Source organism: Columba livia, chromosome 5 (genome assembly GCF_036013475.1).
Source record: "Columba livia isolate bColLiv1 breed racing homer chromosome 5, bColLiv1.pat.W.v2, whole genome shotgun sequence".
NCBI lineage: Eukaryota > Metazoa > Chordata > Aves > Columbiformes > Columbidae > Columba > Columba livia.
This window is the reverse complement of record NC_088606.1, coordinates 50,620,968-50,644,108: the sequence shown is the minus strand read 5'-3', so window position 1 is coordinate 50,644,108 and position 23,141 is coordinate 50,620,968. Positions and strand designations below refer to the sequence as shown.

At 40.5% G+C, this 23,141-nt stretch overlaps 1 protein-coding gene across 17 annotated transcripts in view; it reads right to left on the bottom strand.

Annotated features, from left to right (window-relative positions):
• Positions 1–23,141, bottom strand: part of TSPAN4 (tetraspanin 4) — a 445,369-nt gene that overhangs the window by 53,468 nt on the left and 368,760 nt on the right. For 16 of the 17 annotated variants that reach the window (XM_065066071.1, XM_065066069.1, XM_065066068.1 and 13 more), the window contains one exon: positions 16,895–17,086. The exons of the other annotated variant lie outside the window; for it this stretch is intronic. In XM_065066071.1, the coding sequence (XP_064922143.1) occupies positions 16,895–17,086 (192 nt within the window). The remainder of the gene's footprint in view (positions 1–16,894; positions 17,087–23,141) is intronic. 17 annotated transcript variants of the gene reach the window in all.

Here is a 23,141-nt window from a genome sequence, read left to right as displayed (position 1 = left end):
GGCAATGCCTTTCTGCTGTCCTCTTGGAGTCAACAGCCTCCAGTCCCACTTCACACGATATCACCTCGAATACTGGTTATTGCCAGGAATCAGAGAAACATTCAGGGACCTCTTTTACCTGTGCTCTGAAGAAAGCTTTTCCTCCTTTCTCTGCACTTACCAGGCACAGAGGCAGTAAAGACAAAGCCAATGAATGACTTCGAGGAAAAAAGAGGAACCTGAGGAAGAATGTTTTTAAGAGCAGATGGGGAATGCTTTGGTTCAGAATACAATCTGCTTGCCAGTTTTAGAGAAACTGAACCTACTGGCACTAGCCGATCTGGGCAGGACACACCAGAGGAAAAGGCAAGGCCTGTGCAGTGGCAGGGGATGCCTGTCATGTGGATACCCAGGAGGAGCTACGCCTTTGAGAGGACGGTAGCCTGGTGAGGACCCCATGCTGGGGCCATGAAAAAAATTAGCAAGAAACAAAGAGTGGCGGAAAAAGGAAAGCATCCCATATTGAGGCCCATGACAAGTATAATGTGCAGGGAGTGGACTGGAGACTGGCAAGGTGCGAGGAAAGGTGTCTGGAGGGAAGCTGAGGTGTATTCTCAAGTGTGTAATTGTTTGTCATTATTTCTTAATACCAGAACCAGTAATTAAAAGTTTATCTTAATTGGCAATAAATTAAGCGTAATTTCATTATTCGACAGTGTTCTCCCCTGCAACATCAAGTCATATATAACAACCCTTCTAAAGCCCTCCATCTTAGGATCAGAGCAGCAGAAGCCCATGGGCTGGATCTCTTGGTGAGACCATGATGGTGCTGCTGCCTTCTTCAGTTCATGCTAGAGAAACAGGCATGGCATTGCCATCGTAGAAGATGCTAAAACTGAAGTCAAACACTCAAAATTTAGGAAATCTCAGAATAAATGTTATCTCAGTGATAATTAGGTACCATGTCTAAATCTTTCCCTACACAGGCTTAGAGGTTCCTCTACAGTGTTACTAGTGGGAACTGGGTTTCATGCACTGCAGCTTTTGGCAGTCACATAGTGAACCAAAATTAATGTACACTGTTCAGAAAGTCAAAACCTAGATAAATAGGATTATGATTTTTTTCTCCATAGCAAAATATTTTCCTTTTTAAATAAAACCTCTAGTTTTACCTTTCTTACTATTTGCATTCATTCACAAAAATACAGTTATATCACAGATATATCACAGATAACTAACACATATTAGTAATCCCACTGTGTGCAGACAGTAGAGACATGCACTGTATTTTTTATTGCAAAGGTAAATTAGGTGAGGTCAACCTCAAGGTGGAGGCTTCAAATTCACCCCCTGGTAAAAGCTATAAGCACATGTCAGCATATTTATTATCCCCCTCTGAAGAAGAACCCTACCTGAACCCAAACCAACATGTCAGAAAGTAAAAATCGAGGCTTCAGATTGAGCTGGCCACAAGGCATAACCTACACACATCAGCACATCTTCTGACCCACCAGACTAAAGTGTATGTACAGACGCACGCACAACCTGCTCCTCTGTTTCTGTAGCACCTTCCAATAAAAGTTCACTTTCAGTTCCATCCTCAGTATCATCCCAAAGGGAATGATGCCCATGTGGCACATCCCATTCAAATTTAAAAGGGTGAAACATAAGACCATTGAAGGCTCACTGCAACCAAACTCCCACCACACCTTCTGGAAGCTCTCACAGCTCCTTTTCAAATTAGTTCTCTCACTGTGCTGATAAATACAGGGAAAAATAAAAATGAGTTTTGCTTTCCTTCATGGGGGTGGCAGGCTGTTGGTACAATGAAGATTTATGCATGGAGAAGTGACAATCCAAAGGAAGGCATCTGTGTAAAACTCCATTTAAAAAAAAAAAAAAAAAATCTGACTTTGTACTGAGAGATACTTTACCACACTACTGCACACTTTACACACACATTACTGATACTTTACACACTGCAATCTAAAAGAGGTTCACTGGAGAGGTACTTACTGCAAAGCTTTTCATAAATTACACCTGAAATAACCCCACAGAAGTTTTGATAAGAAGGGAGGTATGGTGACACCCTTCTATCTGGCTACCACTGCTGATTTCCAAGCCTTAAGAAAACTAAGGCCAGTTTCTCAGCACTTGACTTCATATTCTACAAAGCCCATGACCTTCCCATAGGTTCCCATGAAAGGAATAAAGGAAGTATGCAATTGCTATCAAGCCTACCTCATAGTTATGCATCATCCTCCTGATGTCAGAGAGAGAAAAATCTATTAGAGAGGAAGAAGTCCCAATTTCCAACTCCATTTCCATTGGACCTGCACTAGGCTTTTGAACCAGTAGTTCCAGTTCCATTCATCCACCCTCTTAATATCAGTGGGATAATCCAAAACTGTTCCCTCTGTCCATCATTTATAGCATATCTCCATCACAGCTCACAAAGGCACAGAGCCACAAGTTAATTATATTTCCTTCCCAAAGAAACAAGATTGTCTGTTTTCTCACATGTTATAGATACTTGCTTCTCTGCATGACAACTGAGCATCACACCCTAATGCACAGGATTGGGCCGATGGCAACTGAGAATGCTGTGTTTAGACTGATGCTTGAAGTAATGCTTTTAAGTTTGATGGGAGTCTGTCTCAGAAGGATATAGTAAGATCTCAGCGTGCCAGACCCTCTTCTCAACATTGCTAATGGCAGTAGACAGAAGTTTCTTGCAAAGCATTATTTGAATCCTTTTCAACAAACAGCAAGAATGTAGTAGGAAGACTCAAGAACTAGCAGTCTCTTTGGAATAGTGACACATTCCAAAACAGTTATGAAGTTCATGGATTAGCAAACAATTTGTTTAGACAAAACAGCCTACAAATTAGCATAACCTATCTAAGAAACTGGACAAACAAATTCAACAGTCAGCCTATGCTGCATTCCATCACGTAGTGCCTACACTGTCAATCTTTCTGCAAGGGGGACACTTAGCTGCTTTTCTGACAGAGACAATATGAGGTAAAACACATGAGCAAGTAGGTTGCTCCTGTGAAAGTGATCCAGCAAGCTATCTGCTCTTGACCTGCAGCAGCTCCCATGATGAACAGAAAAAAAAATAGATTTACTGGCAATCTTACCTCTGTAACATCAACTGCAAGCTTGATACAGACAAACATTTTGCCTTTCAGTTAGGCTGGATTACCAAATCCTCACTAATCAGCATTAATTTCAGTATAACATTTCACTTCCTAATTAATAAGCACCTCAGGCAGAAGAAACTACAGATAATTTATTGAGCTGAACTTGTTGGTCTGCCAAGATAACTCATAGCATGGGAGGGATTTTAATTTGTCTGCCTGGTCCTAATGTGTACATACATAACTTTGGTCTTCAACAATAGTCCAGTACTGGCAGCTACAAGACAGAGTCTCTTATCACAGAAAGATACAGGTTGGCAGTGACCTTTGGAGATCATCCCGTCCAACCCCTTGCAAACAGCACAGTCAACTAGATGAAGCTGTGCAGAGCTGTGTCCAGTCACAGGATGAAGATGGACAGCCATCCACAGCCTCACTGAACACCTCTTTTCAATATTTGATCCTCTTCATAATAACAAAAATACTCTGTATCTCTAATTGGAATTTCCCTTGTAACTTCTGTCTGTTACCTCTTGTCAGATCCCTGTGAATCCTTCCAAAAGCTGTATTTTCTTTATACTTTACCATAAAGTAGTTTGAAGACAGGAACAAAATCTCCTCCTTGCTTTAATTTCTTTAAACAGAACAAACCAGGCTCTTTCGGTCTGTCCTTGCACATCATGTGCTCCATAATCACCACAGTGGCCCTCCATTGGATTCCTCCTCTGGTATGTACATGTCTCTTCTGCTGGGGAGCCCCAAATTGGGCTAAGCACTCCAATATAGCCTTATTCTGGAGGAAGGTGTTTTTTCTCAGTGTGAAGGAATGTAAGGGAATGTGGGGCTTGGCATGGCCCACAACTAACCACTTATTACACTTATGCTTTTATCATGTTTTAAAACAAAGGCACACATTAAGGTGCAGGGTCTCCACACATCTGAAAGATCTTTGCCTGTTCTGATAAAAAAGAGACAGTCCTTTATTTTTGAGTTAAAAGGAGGATTATCAGATTGTGCTACTGTGCTTTAGGCCTACACGATCTTCCAAAAAGAGTTTTTAAAATTGATTTTTAGATTATAATTTGATATAAAGAGAAATACTATAAACATTACATCACATTCTGCACATAAACTTCTCTGCAGGGATAGTATCTTTAATACTGGAAGTGTAAACAGTATTTATCTTTTTTGAATAAATGAAATCAAAACTTTACCTACAAAATCATAGTTCCAATAGTCAAAAGAACATAATGGATTTTATAGTAGCCACACCTTACCAAGTTGCCTGAAAATTAAGAACTTTCCTTTAATATAACCTGCTCTGTAATTTTCCTTTTCTCATATCATATATGATACCATTTATTTTGAAAGAATATCTACCAAACTGAGGGAGCTGCCTCATTACTATGGTTGGCCCTGTCAAAATCCTATGTCTTCCCTGCAGAAGTGTAGCATCCCCATGCCTAACCAAATGAAAACAGATGCATCAACAAACTTAGATGCATGAAGTCGAGCACCAAAGGGGGTAACACAGTCAGAGGCCCTGAATGCTATAAAGTATTGCCAAATTTAATGCATATTCCACACTTTGGAAAAAATACAAGTCACCTATGAAAAGTCAAAATCAATGCAAGAATTCCCACTCAGGTACTGGAAAACAGAACTGTGGGTACTGAAGAACAACCTGTTCTTTACAGGGGTCCTGTTCCTGCTTTCAGGTGTCAGTGCTTGCCAATGTTGGCTTCAGGTTCCTAAGGACAGCAATATAAAGATCATCCCCAAGTACGATAAAGGTTACCCATAGTACATGACAGATTTTAGCAGCACTCAAAAAATGAAAGAAAAAAAAAAAAAAAAGAAACTTTCCTCCACTTTTGAACATAAAAGTGTCTAATGCATCACTATTTATCACAAGAAGTTTGATTTCACAAAAATCCCCAAAGGCATTTTGATCAGATATACTAATAGGGAGTAGAAACATTATAAAGGGCTTTCTCAGTTTTTAAAAATTTTCTTTGATTTTTTTTTCCAAGGAACTGATCAAGGAGAGCAGAACAGAAGAAAAAGTGCAATGGGAATTGTACTTGCATCTCAGAAATTACTTCTTTTGCAGTCTGCTAGACTTGTACAGAAGGAGACTGAGCAACAAATTAGAAATTACGGGACAGTGCCCAGACAGTAACAATAACTGGGATTACAGTCAATAAAATCTCAGTGTACTGATCTACCACATGAACTTCACAACAAAAGGGAAAGGGCAGCTTGCTTCCATCAATTTCCATCACAGTGGATTCTGATTCTACATCTCAGTACCAAAGTTTTGCTGACACTTGGATTGAATTCTTGTTTTGTTAGTTCCATACCATTGCTCCTACTTACCACGCTTTGTAGCCCCATGCGTGCTTCTTTTTTGCCCACAGTAGCTAGAGTCCTTGAATATTTGTAGACTTATATCCCATCTGAGCCCTCCCTCTGCCATGCTGTGCATATTTAGCTCTTTTAATACTTCCTTGGAAGTAAATCTCTTTAGCCTCCTAGTCTTTTTTTTTTCAGCATAAAAATGATAAGTTTGCTCATAAACTGTAAAAAGACAGTAATGTATATGAGCAAACTTATGAACAGAAACTCCATTATGAAAATGGCATGTATCTAAATTTGGTTCATCACCTATTATCCTCTAAAAGCCTTAATAGTTAATTCATTGTGATTGTGACAAAGTCATGCATGCTTTATGCCTGCTGGATATATAGCACAGCTCTGTTTATGTTTGGACTGTACTTTTTATGAATGTGTAAAAACTCCTGCTGATTAATAAGGCTCAAAGAAATCTGCAGTAATTATTTCTGGAAAGATATACAACATATGCAATTCTAACACATTAACAGTGTTTCATTTTAGTCTCATTACTGCTTTCAGTTGGAATCATTCAGTCTTACTGCATTAGGGAGAGTTGAGAGATTACACTTTCCCATACTATGTGTTGTAGGATTTTAACTGGCATTTTGTGGCATTACTAATCATTTTCCATCTTCTGCAAAAACTGACTCAAAATTAATGAAGTGTCATCAAATATTAGCCAGGAATCACTCTCACATCACAACAGTGGGGGGCATAGGCCCATTTAACAGTTCATAGATTATTATTCCTTAGCACAAATAAAGTTCTCACTGGTCTTTAACTCTATTTGAGGATTGTTTCATCTCTTCTGTAAACATAATGCAAAGGTGTGACGTGATCTGGTGTCAGTCTTTATCTTAGTCAAGACAGAAACTCATCCTAGTTGCAAAGTACGACGCAGCTGAGGAAGAACTAAAACATTAGACTAGCTCTTACAAATCCTTGCTTCATTCCATTTATCAAGTAGTTGCTTGAGACCATCTAACATAGCTAATGGAAGAAGCAAATACAACTAAAAAGCTCTGGCTTGGGGTTAATCCAGTATTCTCCATCTACGGCAAAGACATGCAAAGTTAATTAGGGTCTAAAACTTATATCTTTTACTCAGACTTCAGCATCACCTGTGTACTTAGTAAATGGAGCTTCTTGCCTGAATTGACCATCCCCAGGATATTTCTTGTCATCTGAAGCTCCAGCATGAAACGCGATCGGACAGCTCGGTGCCCTGAGCAGAGGAAAGCAGCAGCGAGTGGTCCCTGCACACTCTGCTTGGGGAGCAAGTGAGCTGGCAGGGCTGGCTTCACACACACGTTCACACTGAACATCTGGCTGACCCCAAGTGCTGGGCAAACTGACAGAAGCTCCCCCAAGATGTTAAGGGCAAATGACATGACCGTGCTGCTCAGCTGACTTACAATGAGATGAAGGGAAAAAGCAATTACTCTGGAATTCTGCAGTTCTCCCTTCACATGTACTTAAAAACCCTGAGGTAAGCTTGCAATGGGACCTCACCTGCTAATTATAATAATAGAAAATTTGTCCTGTTTCTAGGAGTCTCAAACCAGCATACAGAAGCTGCACTGCATGTGTTAGTGAACAAAAAGGTGACAAGCAGATGGTCAAGAAGAGAAAAAAGGACTATGTAGAATATTTTGTCTGTATTTAAATTCTACTGCTGGTTTTCTCCCAAGTTTGCTGTTTCCAAATGCGCTACACAGAGGCTGCCACATCAGACGCAGATGGATCAGTCTTGGAGTAGCTTAAAAAATGTTAGCTTCGTTTACCTAATTCTGCCTTTTAGCTGGTAATATTCTCCCTACTAGGGAACTGAAATGTCTACAGCAGGGCTGTCAAACTCATTTTCACTGGGGGTCACATCAGCCTCACGATAGCGTTCAAAGGGCCGAATGTAACTTTAGGACTGTATAAATGTAGGAGTAGTTATATTTATACAGTCCTAAAATTACATTCTGCCCTATGAAGGCAACCATCAGGCTGATGTGGTCACTGGTGAAAATGAGTTTGACAGTCCTGGTCTATAGCATCAAATCAGCAGTGGCTACACCTTGTGTAAGCATCACTGATTTACACTAACTAGTTTTCATTTCCTTACCTCCTCATTTCTTTACCTCCAGAATAAGATTTTTCTGAGGTTCAGGTAATTCTAATCCTTGAAGAAAAAAAAAAAAAACAAACACAATGTGGCTCTTTAAGAAGCAGCGTTAAGGTGACTAAAATAGCAAATGAATAGTTGGGAATATAAGCACACATGCTGCTTTGGTAAGCCTATGGCTTTCCATCCGAGGAGATAATTTTATTGTTAGGAAAAAAAAATCAAATGTTATCCTCAGAAGTGACATGAATATCTCGGCTGATACGGAGCACACAGGTTATCTGTCCTTTACTTTTGAAATGGGACTAATTCTGTTGCCTACCAGATCTTGTAGGTGACCCTAGGTCTGGAGCAAAAGCCCACAGGTCAGTCTTACAGATCAGACAATGAATATGTGTGTCAGGAGACTGGAAGTTCTGGCAGAAAACAGGCTTCCTTGAGAGTGTTTTCCTAACCACAAGGTAGTCTTATGTTCTGCACTTCCACTGCAAGGTTTATTGGATTACTTAATTCTCCTAGTAATTTGATGTACAGTGAGGTATCTGTGACCCACCTCAAATCCTTGCAGACAGCAGTAGGCCAAGATAAGGCTTGGTTTCTGGGTCTTCTTTTGAAATGGCTCAGAACCAGTTGTTTTGTTTTGTTTGAAAGTTGGTTGAATTCTGAGACAAAAGATGGGGTGAGGGAGGCTTTCTAAGTGATGGGGAATCTTGAGCCTCTATAGTCTGTCAGAGAAGCCGATAGCTAACAACTACGAGTAAATAGATTAATCAATCAGGAGTTAGTAACTTGGAAACACTCTGATAGTGATTTACACAAATAGATTAAACCTTGATGTAAATTAGTATAGCTCCACTGGCTCTTGCACATGGCACTGTCACACTGTTTGACCGCCAGAAAGCAGCAAACAACAAGTAATGAGGACATTAGGAAAAGGTTCTTCTCTGAGAGGGTGGTTGGTCACTGGAACAGGCTCTTCAACGGAATGGTCATGGCACCCAGTCTATCAGAGTTCAGGAAGCATCTGGATGAGACTCTTAGTCATAAGGTTTAGTTTTAGGTAGTCCTGTGAGAAGCAGGGAGTTGGACCCAGTGATCCTTATGGGTCCCTACCAACTTCAGATGTTCTATAATTAAAAGCATACCAGGAACTAGTGGTGTTGCATCAGTCTATATCAGAAAAACAAATACTACCCTACGAGGTAAGCCCTTCCTACACACTGAGCCTAGGTTCAAGTCTTAAAAAAAAAAAACAGGAGGGAAGTAAAACAGCTTTATTCTTTCTCTCCTCTGTTCCCAGGTTCTTTGACTAACTACTACCAGAGCTGCAGAAAAGAAGGGAGAAAGACAGGAACTCAGACAGGTCCCATCCACTCTGGAGTTTCAGAATCAGCCAAGCAGAAGGAACTAAAAACTGAAAGGCAATGAGGAGCAGATTCTTAATAATAAAGGAGAGGCAGCAAAACAAGGGGAGTTTGGTGCTCAGTACTTACAATCCAAACAGGTAGCAAGTTAGGATCACAGCACCACACAGAGAAGTGTTACACATAATGTATAGTAGTCTCAGGCTGTGAGTACAGTATCTTCCCGGTCTTTGCACTGCTTGCTGCTGTGGCTGCAGCCGCAATCTTCCTGATTTTGCAACTCAGATTGCTAAAAGAAGACACATGCATGTGCTAAGCTGGAATGCAAATCTACTGTTTGGTCTGCAGCATTAAATTACTGAGATAAAGTCATTCACAAGCCATTTCTTTTGCATTTAGCTGATTTGAAACAAATTCTCTGTCACCAATGGAATTTCAGATGTCAGCTCACTGATTGGATTCAGTGACACTATTGAAAACAGTAGGTTTTTTTATTCTCCTTTTCTTCCCACTCATTAAGTTTTTCCTCATTTGCCTTATTGATATTTCACTTAGAGACAAGCTGGCTGAAGCTCAGCAAACTGAACAGCACAGTACAAAACATCATGGGCGTTCATTTTCCCCTTGGACTATTCCATAAATAAAAAAGCCTTTTGATGTCTGGATAGTCATTCAGCTACATATATAGTATCAGCTCTTTCCACAGCTGGTCCTGACCTAATATCAAGGTTTAATTCTGATCTTATTCATTCAAGCAACTGCGATGAACTCCTCCGTGATTAACATGAGGTTCTCATTTAAATTAAGCTGAACACATAGATTTGTCTATTATTTCAGCTTTTCTACCAAAAAAACCCAAAACTAAACAAAAAACAACCTCCCCCCCCCAAAAAAAAGAAAAAACAAAGAAGAAAACACCAAACAACAACAACAACAAACCAAACAAAAACAACAACAACAACAACCAGGCTTATCCACAAATAAGGAATAAGGGGAAAGAGGGCATATCTAAGCCACCTTCCTACTTATCTAATCTGCTGGAGCATACCCAACCTTGATGCTTTATGAGAAGGCAGCTGGCTTTGGATAAGCAGGGAGGAATCAGCATTTTGTCTACTTCAAGCCCTTTCTCCTTTCTAATATATTCCTGCATGGGCCATGCATCATGAAGAATCACCTATGTCAACTTAAGGCCTTTTTAGGTTTTAAGGTCTAAACAGGCAAGACTCATCCTCTGCCTCTTTTGATTGGATTATTGGCCACGTTGTACATCCCAACCAGAAACAGAAGAACGTGTTCTTTGCACCAGCTCTAGGCAGGGGGGGGAGATGGTCGGGGAGGAGGCTGTGAATAAAAAGGTGTCATGAAATCAGAGGCTGAAACTGAAGAACTGCCTATGGATCTTATTTCCTTCCAGGACACAGGTTGTTATTTAAGTTGCAAGTGTCTATACATGTGTGCTGTAACAACCAAATAGACAAAAATCCTTCCATCACAAAGGGCCTGATACTGGGTTTTACCAGTGACTATGATTACCTGGACCAAAAGTAAGTGCTTATTTGCAAAAACTTTGCATTACACCATGTTCACATGCTCTTTCTGGCAGCTTCTCTGCGTGTCCTGTTTCCCATTTAACTGAAGGTAACATTGCAATTAGACTGATTGGCTGATAGCCTGCAGTGGAACTCACGGAAACCAGCTAATTGTGCCAATTTGGCACTTTCAACAAGATAAAAATTGAAAATTAATTTTGCTTTGGTATATTTATTTAACATTTAGACATACTACATATGATGAAAGAATTCAAAACTGTCATTAGTATTATGGAAACATGGACTAAATACTTCTTAAAGGTCATTGTAGCACACAGGACAGCTAGACATATTCTGCTGTAATCAGAGAAAGATGACAAAGGCACTGAGTTGAGATTTAGACAATTTGGGTTTGCTTCATAGCTCTCCCACAACATCCCAGTGCAGCCTACGCAAGGCACATAGTTTTACTGTGCTGCAGCTCCCCATCTGTTTAATGACGATAATAATACTTTCCATTTGTCTTATCTACTTAGATGGCAAGCTCTACTGGTCAGCGACCTCCTCTTACCAGGAGTTTTATACAGAATGAGCATCCTGATCTCATGGGCTGCCTGCAGGGGATACTGTAATGCAGATAATGAATAGCATAATCCATCATGATTTAATGTCTAGAGTTGAGATTTTTAACCTGGACTACCCATGGAATAATTACCTTTTTTAGTGCAAGCATACAAATACAGATCTCTGCTAAACATGTATGAAAAGCAGATAATTCAGGCAATTTAGCTCCTCATATATACATCTTAAGCAATTAACCTAAAAGACAATGTTTACACGAACAGTTAAGGATCAGCTAGGTCAATGTTTGAGCAAGAAAGAGAAAAAAGTACTTAATCAGGCATAAAATTCTTTAACAGAGAAATGGCACGTGCACATGTATATACAGCACCTGCCTAAAGTCAGTACTGTGATCAGGCCATCATAATTGGTCATACCTGAGTGGTACAGCAAGCTGGTCCCTCATCTTCTGCAAGGACCTGCCCTCAGCTGAAAAGCACATGGGGTTAAGAGCACTCAAGCTAAACGTTTTGCTAAAATTCACAGAGATTATGGATATGGCTAATAGCTCTGATGGACATTAGAACTATAACACATTTGCAAAGGGAAAGGGAGCAAAACCAGATTTCTAATTTTGTTTCAAGATAGCCTACGGTTTTGCAGTACAGCTAGGTGATCCTGCAGCACACCATCAAATACCTATGAAAACAAAATCAATGGAACCCCATAAACTAACCTTCTCAAGTCAGACTCTTAGATTATTACCTGTCACCTGTTCAGGACAGTGACACAACCCATTAGAAGAAAGCTGCCATTTTCTAATTACAGCTGAGCTTTTAGCAGAGGGATGTCTGTTACATCATCTTGAGAAACAAGAATAGCAGAAATGTCAAAGGAATCTTACTGAAGCAAGAAAGTCTTGTTCATCTGCTTCACTCCTCAATTTTCACCTATATTCAGATGCAAGATTATATACACCAGGTTGTAAACTTATTTCAAGGAATGCTAGTTGCTCTTTTTTCCCTAGGGAAATCTAATGATGGAAGAGTTTATCTTCCTTCACACTGTACCTGGAACAAATAAGAATCATTGTAAATATCTTTGTTCACTGAGATCTTATAATGAGAGCTGCAACAACTCACTCCATCAGCATATTTTTGCAGAATGCACAGGATGTTCGATGTTTCCTTTTATTTTTTTTCCCCTTTCTATTTTAGATTTCCATATTATTCTGTTACTCCGAATGAAGAGAATTAGGAATGGGCCTGTTTCTTAAGAGATTAATGAGGCACTACCCTGTCTATACGTTGCCACTGAGTAAAGAATAGCTGCCAGCTCCTTAGTTGGTAGACATCAGGTAAGTCCTTTCAAGTCAGTAAAACTGTGAAGCTTTAGGCTATCTAAACATTCTATTCAGAGGGTTAACGTGGATCATTCCTGACTATTGCACACAGCAACGCAATAATCTTACAAATTAAACTTTACTTCTGCTTTTGATTTCTTTCCTCCATCTGTCATTGCCTACTTAAAAACACTTTGTCTGTCCTTCTTTCTTTCAAAAGCTGTTCACAAATGCCAGAGTTAAGCAATTATTATCATTTACATCTAACATCACAGCAGCCTAATACCAAAGAGCTTACAGGTTTGCTTTGACAACCCAATACAAATGTCATATGTAGAGAACGCAAAGATACAGGATTAGAGTCTCATCTGCTCTGCAACCTAGTGTATGAAATATAAAGAGATTGAAATGTCTCTTTGATACTGCTCATCTCATTCACTCAAGCAGACTCCTTAGGAAATCTCATCCTTTTTCACATCATCAAAAAATAGCACTATTTGTAAGTCAAGGCCATACACAAACATCCTGCTGTGTCCAATACCACATAAAATTCTGGTCCTCCAATGCAGCCAGGTTGAACTAGGAGTTCTTGCTGCCCTGCTCCCTCCCAGTCCATTTTAGGATCGCAGTGGCGCTACATGCTTCCTGCAATATTTCCAGTGTCTTCCTCTAAGCCACCCATCCCCGTAACAGCAGCACATCCTCCCAACTACATCCTTCCCCAACTTATAACTGCCACGTTGTTTCCTCTTTCTTCTGTTTTCAGGAAGCAGAACAAGAGGTGCTCATGTTGCATGGGAAATTTGCTTTCTAGTCCTTGCAGGTCTAAAGGCTACCACCAACTTATCATTAGGCTGGAGCATACTATAAGAGATAACAGCAAGTGGAGGTTCAAATTGTTCTTGAATAAACCAGGCATGTCCAAATGGTCCATATGCTTATAATGCCGTAAGTGTCTTCAAGATCTATAAAGGGCATGATTTCAGAGCAGAAGGTGACATGAATACAATACAGGCAGAGCATCTGGAGAACTAGATGACATTCACATCATCTTTATTACTGTCTATGGTCATACTTAACCTCCCAGACTTTCTCTCACACTGTATTGACCAGAGGAAAGGGAGAGCTCAGTGAAACCTGCTACTCACTCAGAGACACACAGCGATGTTCAGTTCAGTGGAGCAATATTTGATCTCACATATGTAGGTTGGAACTTGAGTATGTGCCACCCCACAATGATAGCATCCCTGGGTACTCCACCAGCTTGGTTTATTCCACTTCCTTTTCTTTTTGTCTGTTCCAAACCTCACTTCATCAGGCTATTGCATGCAGACTATTGAAGCATGCAAGGAACACAACATTCTAGCTTTTACTTACTGCTTTCATTTTAGTATTCGGTTAATAGCTTTTCATTATTTTTAAGCCTAGTACAAACCTGTTTCAACTGCCTGGAGACCTTGTCTAACTTTGCCCATCCCAGTTCCCTAAGCTTGTTTGGCACTTGCCTCTTCACTGGTCTAGTGCTGGGGCTAGCCCAATATCAGGAGGTGAGGGCAAATTACAAGAATCAAATAAATTATCCAGTGAACAGTGCAACAGGATATACTACCCATACAATCAAAGCCTCCATCAGCCCACCTTAAATACCTGTGTAGCCAGACTTCACTTTGTGTGTGTACTATCAAAGCTCCTATTTCAAAACAGAACAAGTTAGGAAAAGTTAGCTAACCCCAATGCTGCACAGAAGGATATGGTGGTGACAGCACACATGAACAAGTCAACTTATTCTATGAACTGCTGTCACATTTGCGCTAGTACCTTCTGGAGACATAAATTACAATAATTCAGTTCAAAAAGTAATCTTAGCTACTACCAAGATGTGTGAACCAACACAGGCTCATTGCAAGAAACAACCAGAGGCCACAAATGCAATTGCAAAGAGCAAATTTTTTTTTAGTTACCTCACTACCGGGGGATTTCCAAAGCAGCAGCTAAGCTCCTGGCCAGAGGTAACACAAGCAGAAACGCTGGTGCTGCACAATTCAGCCCTTGTAGAAGATGGCTGGACCTGCTGCATTCACCTGTATTTCAAGGCTTCAAGCAGGTGCAGTCTCGCATTCTTTGTCACAACAAAGCAGGAATTTTAAGCATAGTGATAAGGTGCCTTAGAGTTTCTCACAGGCCTATGTTATCTAACAGAGGTTCTACTTGTCAGTAAAGCAACTAGTGTGATGTATATGCTTCTTCTACACTCCAGCTGCAGTCGCTTGAGTGTATTTACAATTAGCCTCCTCACCATTCTTGCACAATTCCCATACACAGGAACAAAGCCAGGTGTTAAGTGGTGGCCTGGGATATAAAAAGGAGTGTAAGGACTTGATCCTGTGGTGACTGTTAAATACAGGGTGTTTCAAAAAGATGGACCCAATTTCAAAGCAGTATATTTCACAGTGCTCTTAAAAGGCAGTAGAGCAGATGCATTCTCAGGGATATTTAACAAAAAACACAGATATTTGGGGAAGATATTATTTTCATTTTGGCAGAATGCACTGTTGGGAACACCCATAAAATAAGAAAAGGATGAGGAGATGTATCAACCACACACTATAAGAACAACCTTGGTTTGATATTCAGCAAGTTCTTTCATTCAAGCATTTATTTTGCTACCCACATTTATTTTGCTACCCTATAAAAATGGGAGTTGGCCAAAACCAAATGCACCCGCCCTGAATTTAAAAGTACTATTTCAAAACTCAAATAGAATTAGCAATTTGGGGAAAGGAAGACTAAGTACAAACCTACATGATAGGGCTTTGCTCCCAGAAACAGAAGCTTCTATAACCATTCATTTTCCTTCCAAACAGACTCAACAGAACAACTCCCAAGAGTTCAAAATTAGATTCTGAGTATTGTTTAGCATGTGTTAAGAGGAATGATGGCTGATCAAGGACATTTTGTCCTTGCCAAAAGGAGCAATGAGGGTCAACAAACCATATGAGACAGAAGGCTGAAACTCTTCCAGTACTGAGGACTGAATGCCAGATCCTGACCTGATCCTGACACATGACACTGCTCATTGCTGGTCACACCTGAGCTAGGACTTTAATCAAAAAAGCACAAAACAGGTGATTAATTTTACACATATAAGCTATAACTTTAGACTCAGCAGCCTGTGGACTCCTGCTGCATTTGCTTTGAGGCTGTAATCCAGTAATTACATCTGGCTAGCCAGACACTTCCTTCACGAAGTGGGTATTCATAAGACTATTAAAATTGTCAAGGACTTTCAGCCTCAGATTCTGATTTCAGCCTTCCCAATGTGAATTTCCATTCACAAAACAGCCTTAATTTTGATGTATGTGGTTCATTTCAATTTCAAACCACCTACCTGCCACACAAAAAGCCCTTAGTAGTCTAGACTGACTAGCCCTGACTTTTGCTGTTAAAAAATCTGCAGAAACAACTGATTAAGACAGGGGTGTGGGAAGAATCCTCTAATGAGGCTAGGAATCTCACAGTCACATAAAGACTTTTACAGGGTGAATTTGGAGGGCTGTGTGCCTTGACTCATTCTGTAGTTCCCAGGGGAGCAAAATGAATTTGTGAAGCACACTGAGGAACAGCCTTTTACAAAGGAACCACGAGCTCACCAAACTAAACCTCAGCTTCACTTCACTCTGAGGTTTGCCGAACCCCACAGTGAAGTTCTAGACTTGAGCAGCAAGATCACCTCACTTCCTGGTCCTCAGCTGAACAGGACACAACATATACACTAACACCAACACCAACATGCACTCTACTTCTAAAATCCAGCTTTGAGTGGCATAAAATTACATTTTGATAAAATACACTAGGGATGTGCCTCAAGCCTCTGTTAAATCATGGACAGCTGGTACCTTATTAATCTTCAATTTCACAGCAGTCTCCTTCTGCTGGCACCTTTGCTTCCTGACATCTCAACCTTTTGAGAGTTAGTGATTGGCAAAAACAGCATTGCCAAATCTGAAGGACTTCATTTTCAGTTTAAACCAAAATCACCCTCCTTAAAATGTTTCCTGCCTACATTCATCTTTTTGCCCAGGACTTCAGATCATCAGTCCCAGCAGGGTAGGCATTTGGAGTAGGTAGTTACTAAAGTTCAGCAAAAAATAATTCAGGGGTACACTGCAAAAGATGTCTTCACAACCCCCTCTCCCTTCTTTGAGGAGTTCAAGGAAACCCACATCACCACTAATCCTTCCCTTCCTACAGGTCTCATCCATGAAGCACAGGTTAAAAGCCTGGTCAGGGATGATCTAGCAGCTCCTTAGAGCTAACAAGGACTGATTCAAACATGACTCGCATCTCATCCATGTCAAGTGAGCAACTTCTTTAATGAAGTAAGGATGCTGTAACATGCATTGGAATAGCACCAGCACCTTAAGACAGCGAATGCTGCAATGGCATAGCAGCTTAATACTCACACTCAGCAGGAGGCACTTGTTTTCTTTGATGGCACCTATGCAGCCCACGAAGCCAATGATCATGACAAATGTCCCTGTAACGATCAGTAGGTTGGCAGCTGACAAGGACGGGAAAGAAGAGGAGAGGGTGGCAAAGTTCCCTTGGGTAACAGCCAGCCAGATGCCTACGCCAAGGATTCCACAGCCTCCCAACTGGAAAAACAGAGAGAAACAAAGAAACTCAGTTATTGTACCCAGACAACCCCAGATATTAATCCATATCAATGTGGCAGCAGTAAAACAGCTCTGCTAAGGTAAACCCAGCAGTCACACCTAATAAGAAATTATCTCTCCCTATGACATGTTCAGTAGGGATAACAAAGGAGAAAGAAAAAAATTCATAGAGGGGGAATTCATTGGTAAGATGTAACACTCAAGAAACCCAGCTTTCCTAAATCCACAATATAACTTCAAATATCGGATCTCTTCCTCTACAATTAAAGGAGAAAATCCCAAAGATATAGATCTCAAAGGGACTGAAAAAATCCATATCCTAATTAGGTACCTCAGAGAGCTGCCCAGAATGGCTGAAGCACTTTCAATCCGCTCTTCTTCCCATCCCAATATACCATCTGCCATCCCTGGCAAATGCCATAAACACATCTTGACAGAGCATCCCCCGGTAGAAGACCTCACACCTCTTCTGAGTTAGTTCCTGTTCAAGGCCTAGCCTTCTTTGGAAGCAAGAGAGAATTTACACACACAGAATCACAGAATGCTGGGGATTGGAAGGGACTTCAAAAGACCACCTAGTCCAATCCCCCTGCCGGAGCAGGAACACTTAGATAAGGTTACATAGGAATGTGTCCAGGCGGGATTTGAATGTCTCCAGAGAAGGAGACTCCACAACCCCCTGGGCAGCCTGTTCCAGTGCTCTGTCACCCTCACTGTGAAGAAGTTTCTTCTCATATTTAAGTGGAACTAGAGTGCAAAGGGGCCAGAGAAGGAGTGAAAATCCTCCCATAACATAACAAAAAGCAAACTGATGTTTACTCCCAATATGGCCACTGTTTTGGTAATTCAATCCTCAGGAGAAGTCCTCTTCTGGTTTACGAAAGCTTGAGAGGGGAGCAGCAGTACAGGCTCCCCAAGCATGTGAGCAAGGAGAAGGGAGGATGCCAGTGCATGCAGCAGCCACCACAAAACCATAAAATTTAAACTTATTATAGACACAAGAAACTTTAAAAAAATTCTAACATTTATAAGCATGCTGCTTATAATTGTGAGAAAGCCTGTAGAATTGTAAAAATCTGAGTAAAGCTAAGCAATTAAATAGAACTAAACCAAGGGGGATTTTGCATTATTATACAGTCACACAGCAGAGCATTACTTAGGTTTCTTTCTTTCTTTCTTTTTCTTTCTTTCTCTTTGTTTCTTTCTTTCTTTCTTTCTTTCCTGCCCTCCCCTTAAAATAATCAATTTTTATTGAGTTTTATAATTATACTTTAATATCCAAATCAATTAAAACCTAGGAAAGAAACTGTGTTCATAGAGTAGTAAGCCAGACACAGGAGCATATCAATTAAATGTCTGCATAAAGTGGATGAACATGAGGCAGCTCATGAACCAGGGAAGGAAAAAGACAAAGCTAATCCTGGAGCAGGGCTAAGCCTCAGAAATGAAACACAGAAGAGAAATAGAAAAGCCAAAGCAATTACTAAGGTTGTCTCTGCACACCACTGAATTTTCCCTCAACAAGGGACAATAAAGGCACCTGGGTCTTCAGGCAGGACTCCCCACCCCTCTTGCAAACCAGTCCATTTTTTTTCAGAACTAAGAAGCAAAGCTGTACCTGATTGTAATGTACCTCAGCTGCACCAGCCTGTGTGTCTCCATTGACAGAAGGCAGAATCCAGGGACTCAATTTCATTCAGCAGCCTTTTCATATACAGGCATCCCATATCACCGTATTCACCCTTTCACAAAGTACCCTCTATAAGCACCACTGAGGGACAGTCTATGCTGCGGCCATATACACTGGAAATACCTCCTTTCTATGCAAACTTACAGACCAGGATCATTAACATGGTCTAAAATGACTGAAGAATAACCAGGCTAGAGGGAGAGGAGGAACACTTAAAGAAGGGAACACAGAGAAAATCATTTGGGGTAACTGAGGGGATACAAACAAAAGCCCAAACATGGCCCAAGGAAAAAAAGAAAAAATAAGTCCCTAAAACAGAAATAAAACTTTGAAGGTCTACTTGACTACAGAACAGTCTTGAAAGAGAGGTGGCAGACACCCAAGTTAAAACCAAACTGGTCAGAGTGCTGAAATATAGTCAGGAATAGCACTAAACTGGCCAAGGAACAGGATGGAAAGCACAACTTCACTTCTGCCCCTGCAGCCTGGTGAACATTCTGCCTCGAAATCAGCCTCAGAGCCACCAGCACATTAAGGCCGCACAAATGGCCCAATTAAGCCTAAAGAAGGCAGATGCGCAGCAGCAGCAGAGGCACCACCTTGCAAGAGATTTAGCTATTATCTTCAGTTCTTTATTTTAAAGTAATTCAACAGCACCAATGAGAGGGAGCTTATTTTATCACCTCTCATGCTTCCATGTTGCTAACCTGCTTTGAGTGATATTGACACCTACAACTACCATTGGTATTATGGGAGGTGGGTCTTCCTGAGGATGCTGCCATGTTCAGTAAAGGCTTGCCTGCTCCTCCATCACCCATTAAATACTTTACGAGGTACAATGCATAATGCTTAAGCCACCATTGCCATTAAAACATTTGATTCCAGTGTCTTCACCTCCCAAAGGAATTCTTGCCTGTGGAAACTGGGAATTCACCAGTCACACAAAACATCGCAAACCCAGGAGACAGTTCAAGCAAAATGCCAGGACTATGGCTATACCCATCTAGATCAGGGCTGAATATTTCAGTCCAGTTGGTCAGCAGGAGTATCTCACTACATTGCCCTTGATTTGGAGATACTCTAATATACATCAGGTTCTCTGGCAGCTCATTGTCTTCATCTTTTTGAACAGATAATGCACAGATTTTCCTTAGGTTGATTAACCAAACCCTGAAATGCAAAAAGGGATCGTTTGAGCATTAAAACATGTTGGTCAAACTGGATTTCGTGAAGTGCCGCTTAGAAAATGTCAGCACACACTACTGAGGCTGCACTACCTTAGTTCAGCGCTGTTCTTTTCCCATATCAGAATGTCCCCTCATGGTTCTTGAATAAAGTCGCCAGACTGTTACACCAGGCCCTGGGAAACAGAGGTGGCCTTTAACTTTAGTCTAAACTGCTCTGTAAAGCCTCCTTTCCACCAAGGAGTGAAGCACACCTGTAAGTCTCCATTCAACGACTATAACACTCAAGCGCCTGGTTAAGGAAATGCTTATGGGAACCAAGACCCAGCAAGACAGTCACAGGAGCCTTTCCAATGATAGCAGAATATTTTCTGTTCCCAAACATTCAAAAAGCTTGCTCTCCCCCTCATTTGGAACTGAACAGCAGAGTAATTCCCAGTCTAAGATCCAGGGATCAGAGGGATCACGTTTACTTATTCTGGATCAGAGCCAAGAGAAAACTGTTGTAGTTGGTTCTATGCTGCCTGTCTGTATTGATTTCTTCATCTCAGTACTTAAGGAGTTGTTAAGTTACAGGTGATTTTACTTAGTTATTTAAGATGTTCTCTTTCCTCCACTTTTTCTCTCCCTATTCCATCCCCAAACCCCAGTTCTTTTTCGGGCTACACAGTCAGGAGCAGAGTGATGTGATGATAAATCTTGACAGCTTTCAGGGCTTGCCAAAATGTGAAATTAAACAAAACCAAAACCATTAACAGGGCTATTCTTAACAATTTGGGGGTTTTCATGCAAACAGTTAAGCTGTCATGGTTAAGAGAAAACATTAAAACAAAAGGTTAGCAAGAAGTTTACAGCTTGAGCCTGATCTATTGGCAGCTAAATACGGGTCAGGCTACTGACAACAGCGGTTTTTTAACTCCCTTGTGAAATGTTCAACATATTATTTGCCTAATTGTTCACAACAATCCACTCTCTTGCAAGCAAGGCAGCTCATGGCAAAATCTGAAACAAAATGTTACTTCCTCTATTTTCCAATAAATATTGCATTTTTTGTAAAATCTTTTCTTCTAAGGCCAAAACAGTGGGATACGAGAGGGATAGTGTCATAGCCCTAAGACTTAGGAGATTTGAGTAAAATGACTGTTCCAGGTCAGGCCTCAGTGTCAATCTTGAATAGGCTGTTCAGTACGTCTGTGCCTGGGTTGCAAAATCTTGAGTACAAAGATACAGGTAGTGGGTCCTTTGCAAGCCCCGGACTTTGCAATTGGCTATGAAAGGAGCACGATACGCTCAAAACAAATTGTTCATAGGCATTGATACAGCAGAGTCAAGCAGTGAGGCGAGTGGCTTACTCTTAAAGCAAAGATTCAGTCTGTCTCTGTTTCCCCAAGAGATAAACAGACGTGTGTGCACTTGCTCTCTTGGCAGAAAAGCTGCCTACGGAATGAGATCCTCCAAATTGTACTAATGGGCTAGAAAATAAATTATTCAGACTTCAGTGCATACATTTAGAATTGATCTTACAGTATGGTAAACAAAGTAATCCCAGACAGCCTGGGATATATGCACGTTTTTAGAGAAAATTATTTTGAAGTTACAGCTACACACTTAAAATACTGCAGGAGAAATTGCCTCATTGTTCATGATAATGGTGTTAGTGCCTTTAAGTGGTTTTTTTATTGGTTTTATTACACAGAAAATGCATCTAATTGAGGTTTCCTATGTTGTATCTGATTAGGATCTACCCATCATACTTCCTCTTTTAGATACAAAAAAATCCTTTTGTATTAAAAAAACACACTCACAACAGAATCCAAATGGAAGGTATGACCTGTTGTTTTGTAGTTAAACTAACTCACTTGGAGGATTTTTCTCCCCCAGTCTACATATATTTAAACTAGAAGGGCTTTCTCAATCCCACAGTTACACTTGTGTGAACATGGTTCCCCCTCTAACTATGGAGTAAGAGTGTGCAATGAAAAAATCAACATCAAAGTATTAATAGTAGTGATATTCTCCAGCAAATGTTCTTGTAATGTAAGGCATACTTAAATTACTGTTCCTTTCAGCTAGACACACAGAACAGGTGGAAATGGAATACATACATACACTGACAGGATCAAATTAATCAGGAGTGTTACACAGAAAAAGCAGAAGCGTATGTACTAATTCAGAGACTGCAGGTCTCTATACAAGCTCATGCAAACAATCTGTTGGTGCAGCTGCTGCCTATCTGGGAGGAAGAAGTGGACACTTCTGGAAAACACCCTCAAGCCAGCCAGTTCATTAGACTACTGAAGACCTTGTAGACATCCATGTGCACCACACCACCACTACCAACTGCAAGTATGCAGGATGATGGAATTTGCAAATGCCATCTCACCACAAGGATGGACACTTTGGCAGAGTTCATGTGACACACATGAGTAATATCATCACAGTGTAGCACAAGCTGCATTTCTTTCACTAGTCAGAGGTCTGAAATTTAACAAACATGGGATGGTATACAGAAATTTAAGAAATAAAGGACGGTATAAAATTTAATCCCTTTGTGCCTCCAATTTTTGAAACTTAAATGGAGTAGTAAAGGGGGAACTGAAGCAGATTTCTGCCCTTAGCATACAGAGGCTCTAGAGCTCTAGAGTGCAGAACTGAAGGATATGTGCAAACCTCATCCAAAGTGGCCATGATCTGAACTGTTCCCTTTTAACAACAATTTAAAAAGAACCAGGAAAAAATACTTGAATAGAGATCACATAGTAGGGACCACATTCCTGAGAGTGAAGAGACTGAAACAGTAGCAGTCCATAAACTGGGAAAGGTGAAAAGAGGATCATTATTCATTTTTCTTGAGATGAAAAAAGCTAGAGGTTGTTTGGTCTGCAGGTTGAAAACCAATAAAAGCAAGTTCTTTTTCATAAAACATTTAATTAAATTCTGGAATTCATTGCCACAGAGTTTTGTGGACAATAAGATATAAGCAGGCTGAAAAAAAGTAATTACACAAATCAAAGGAGGGCAAAGTATCCTAGCATTTATTAAAAATTATATTTTGCATGCAGCTCTTCCAGGGGAAGACCTTAAAACACTAATTGGAGCAGCTGGTGGAAATGTCCTGTGTTATCTCTCCTTTTTTCTTATGTTCTCTCTAAGCATCCCT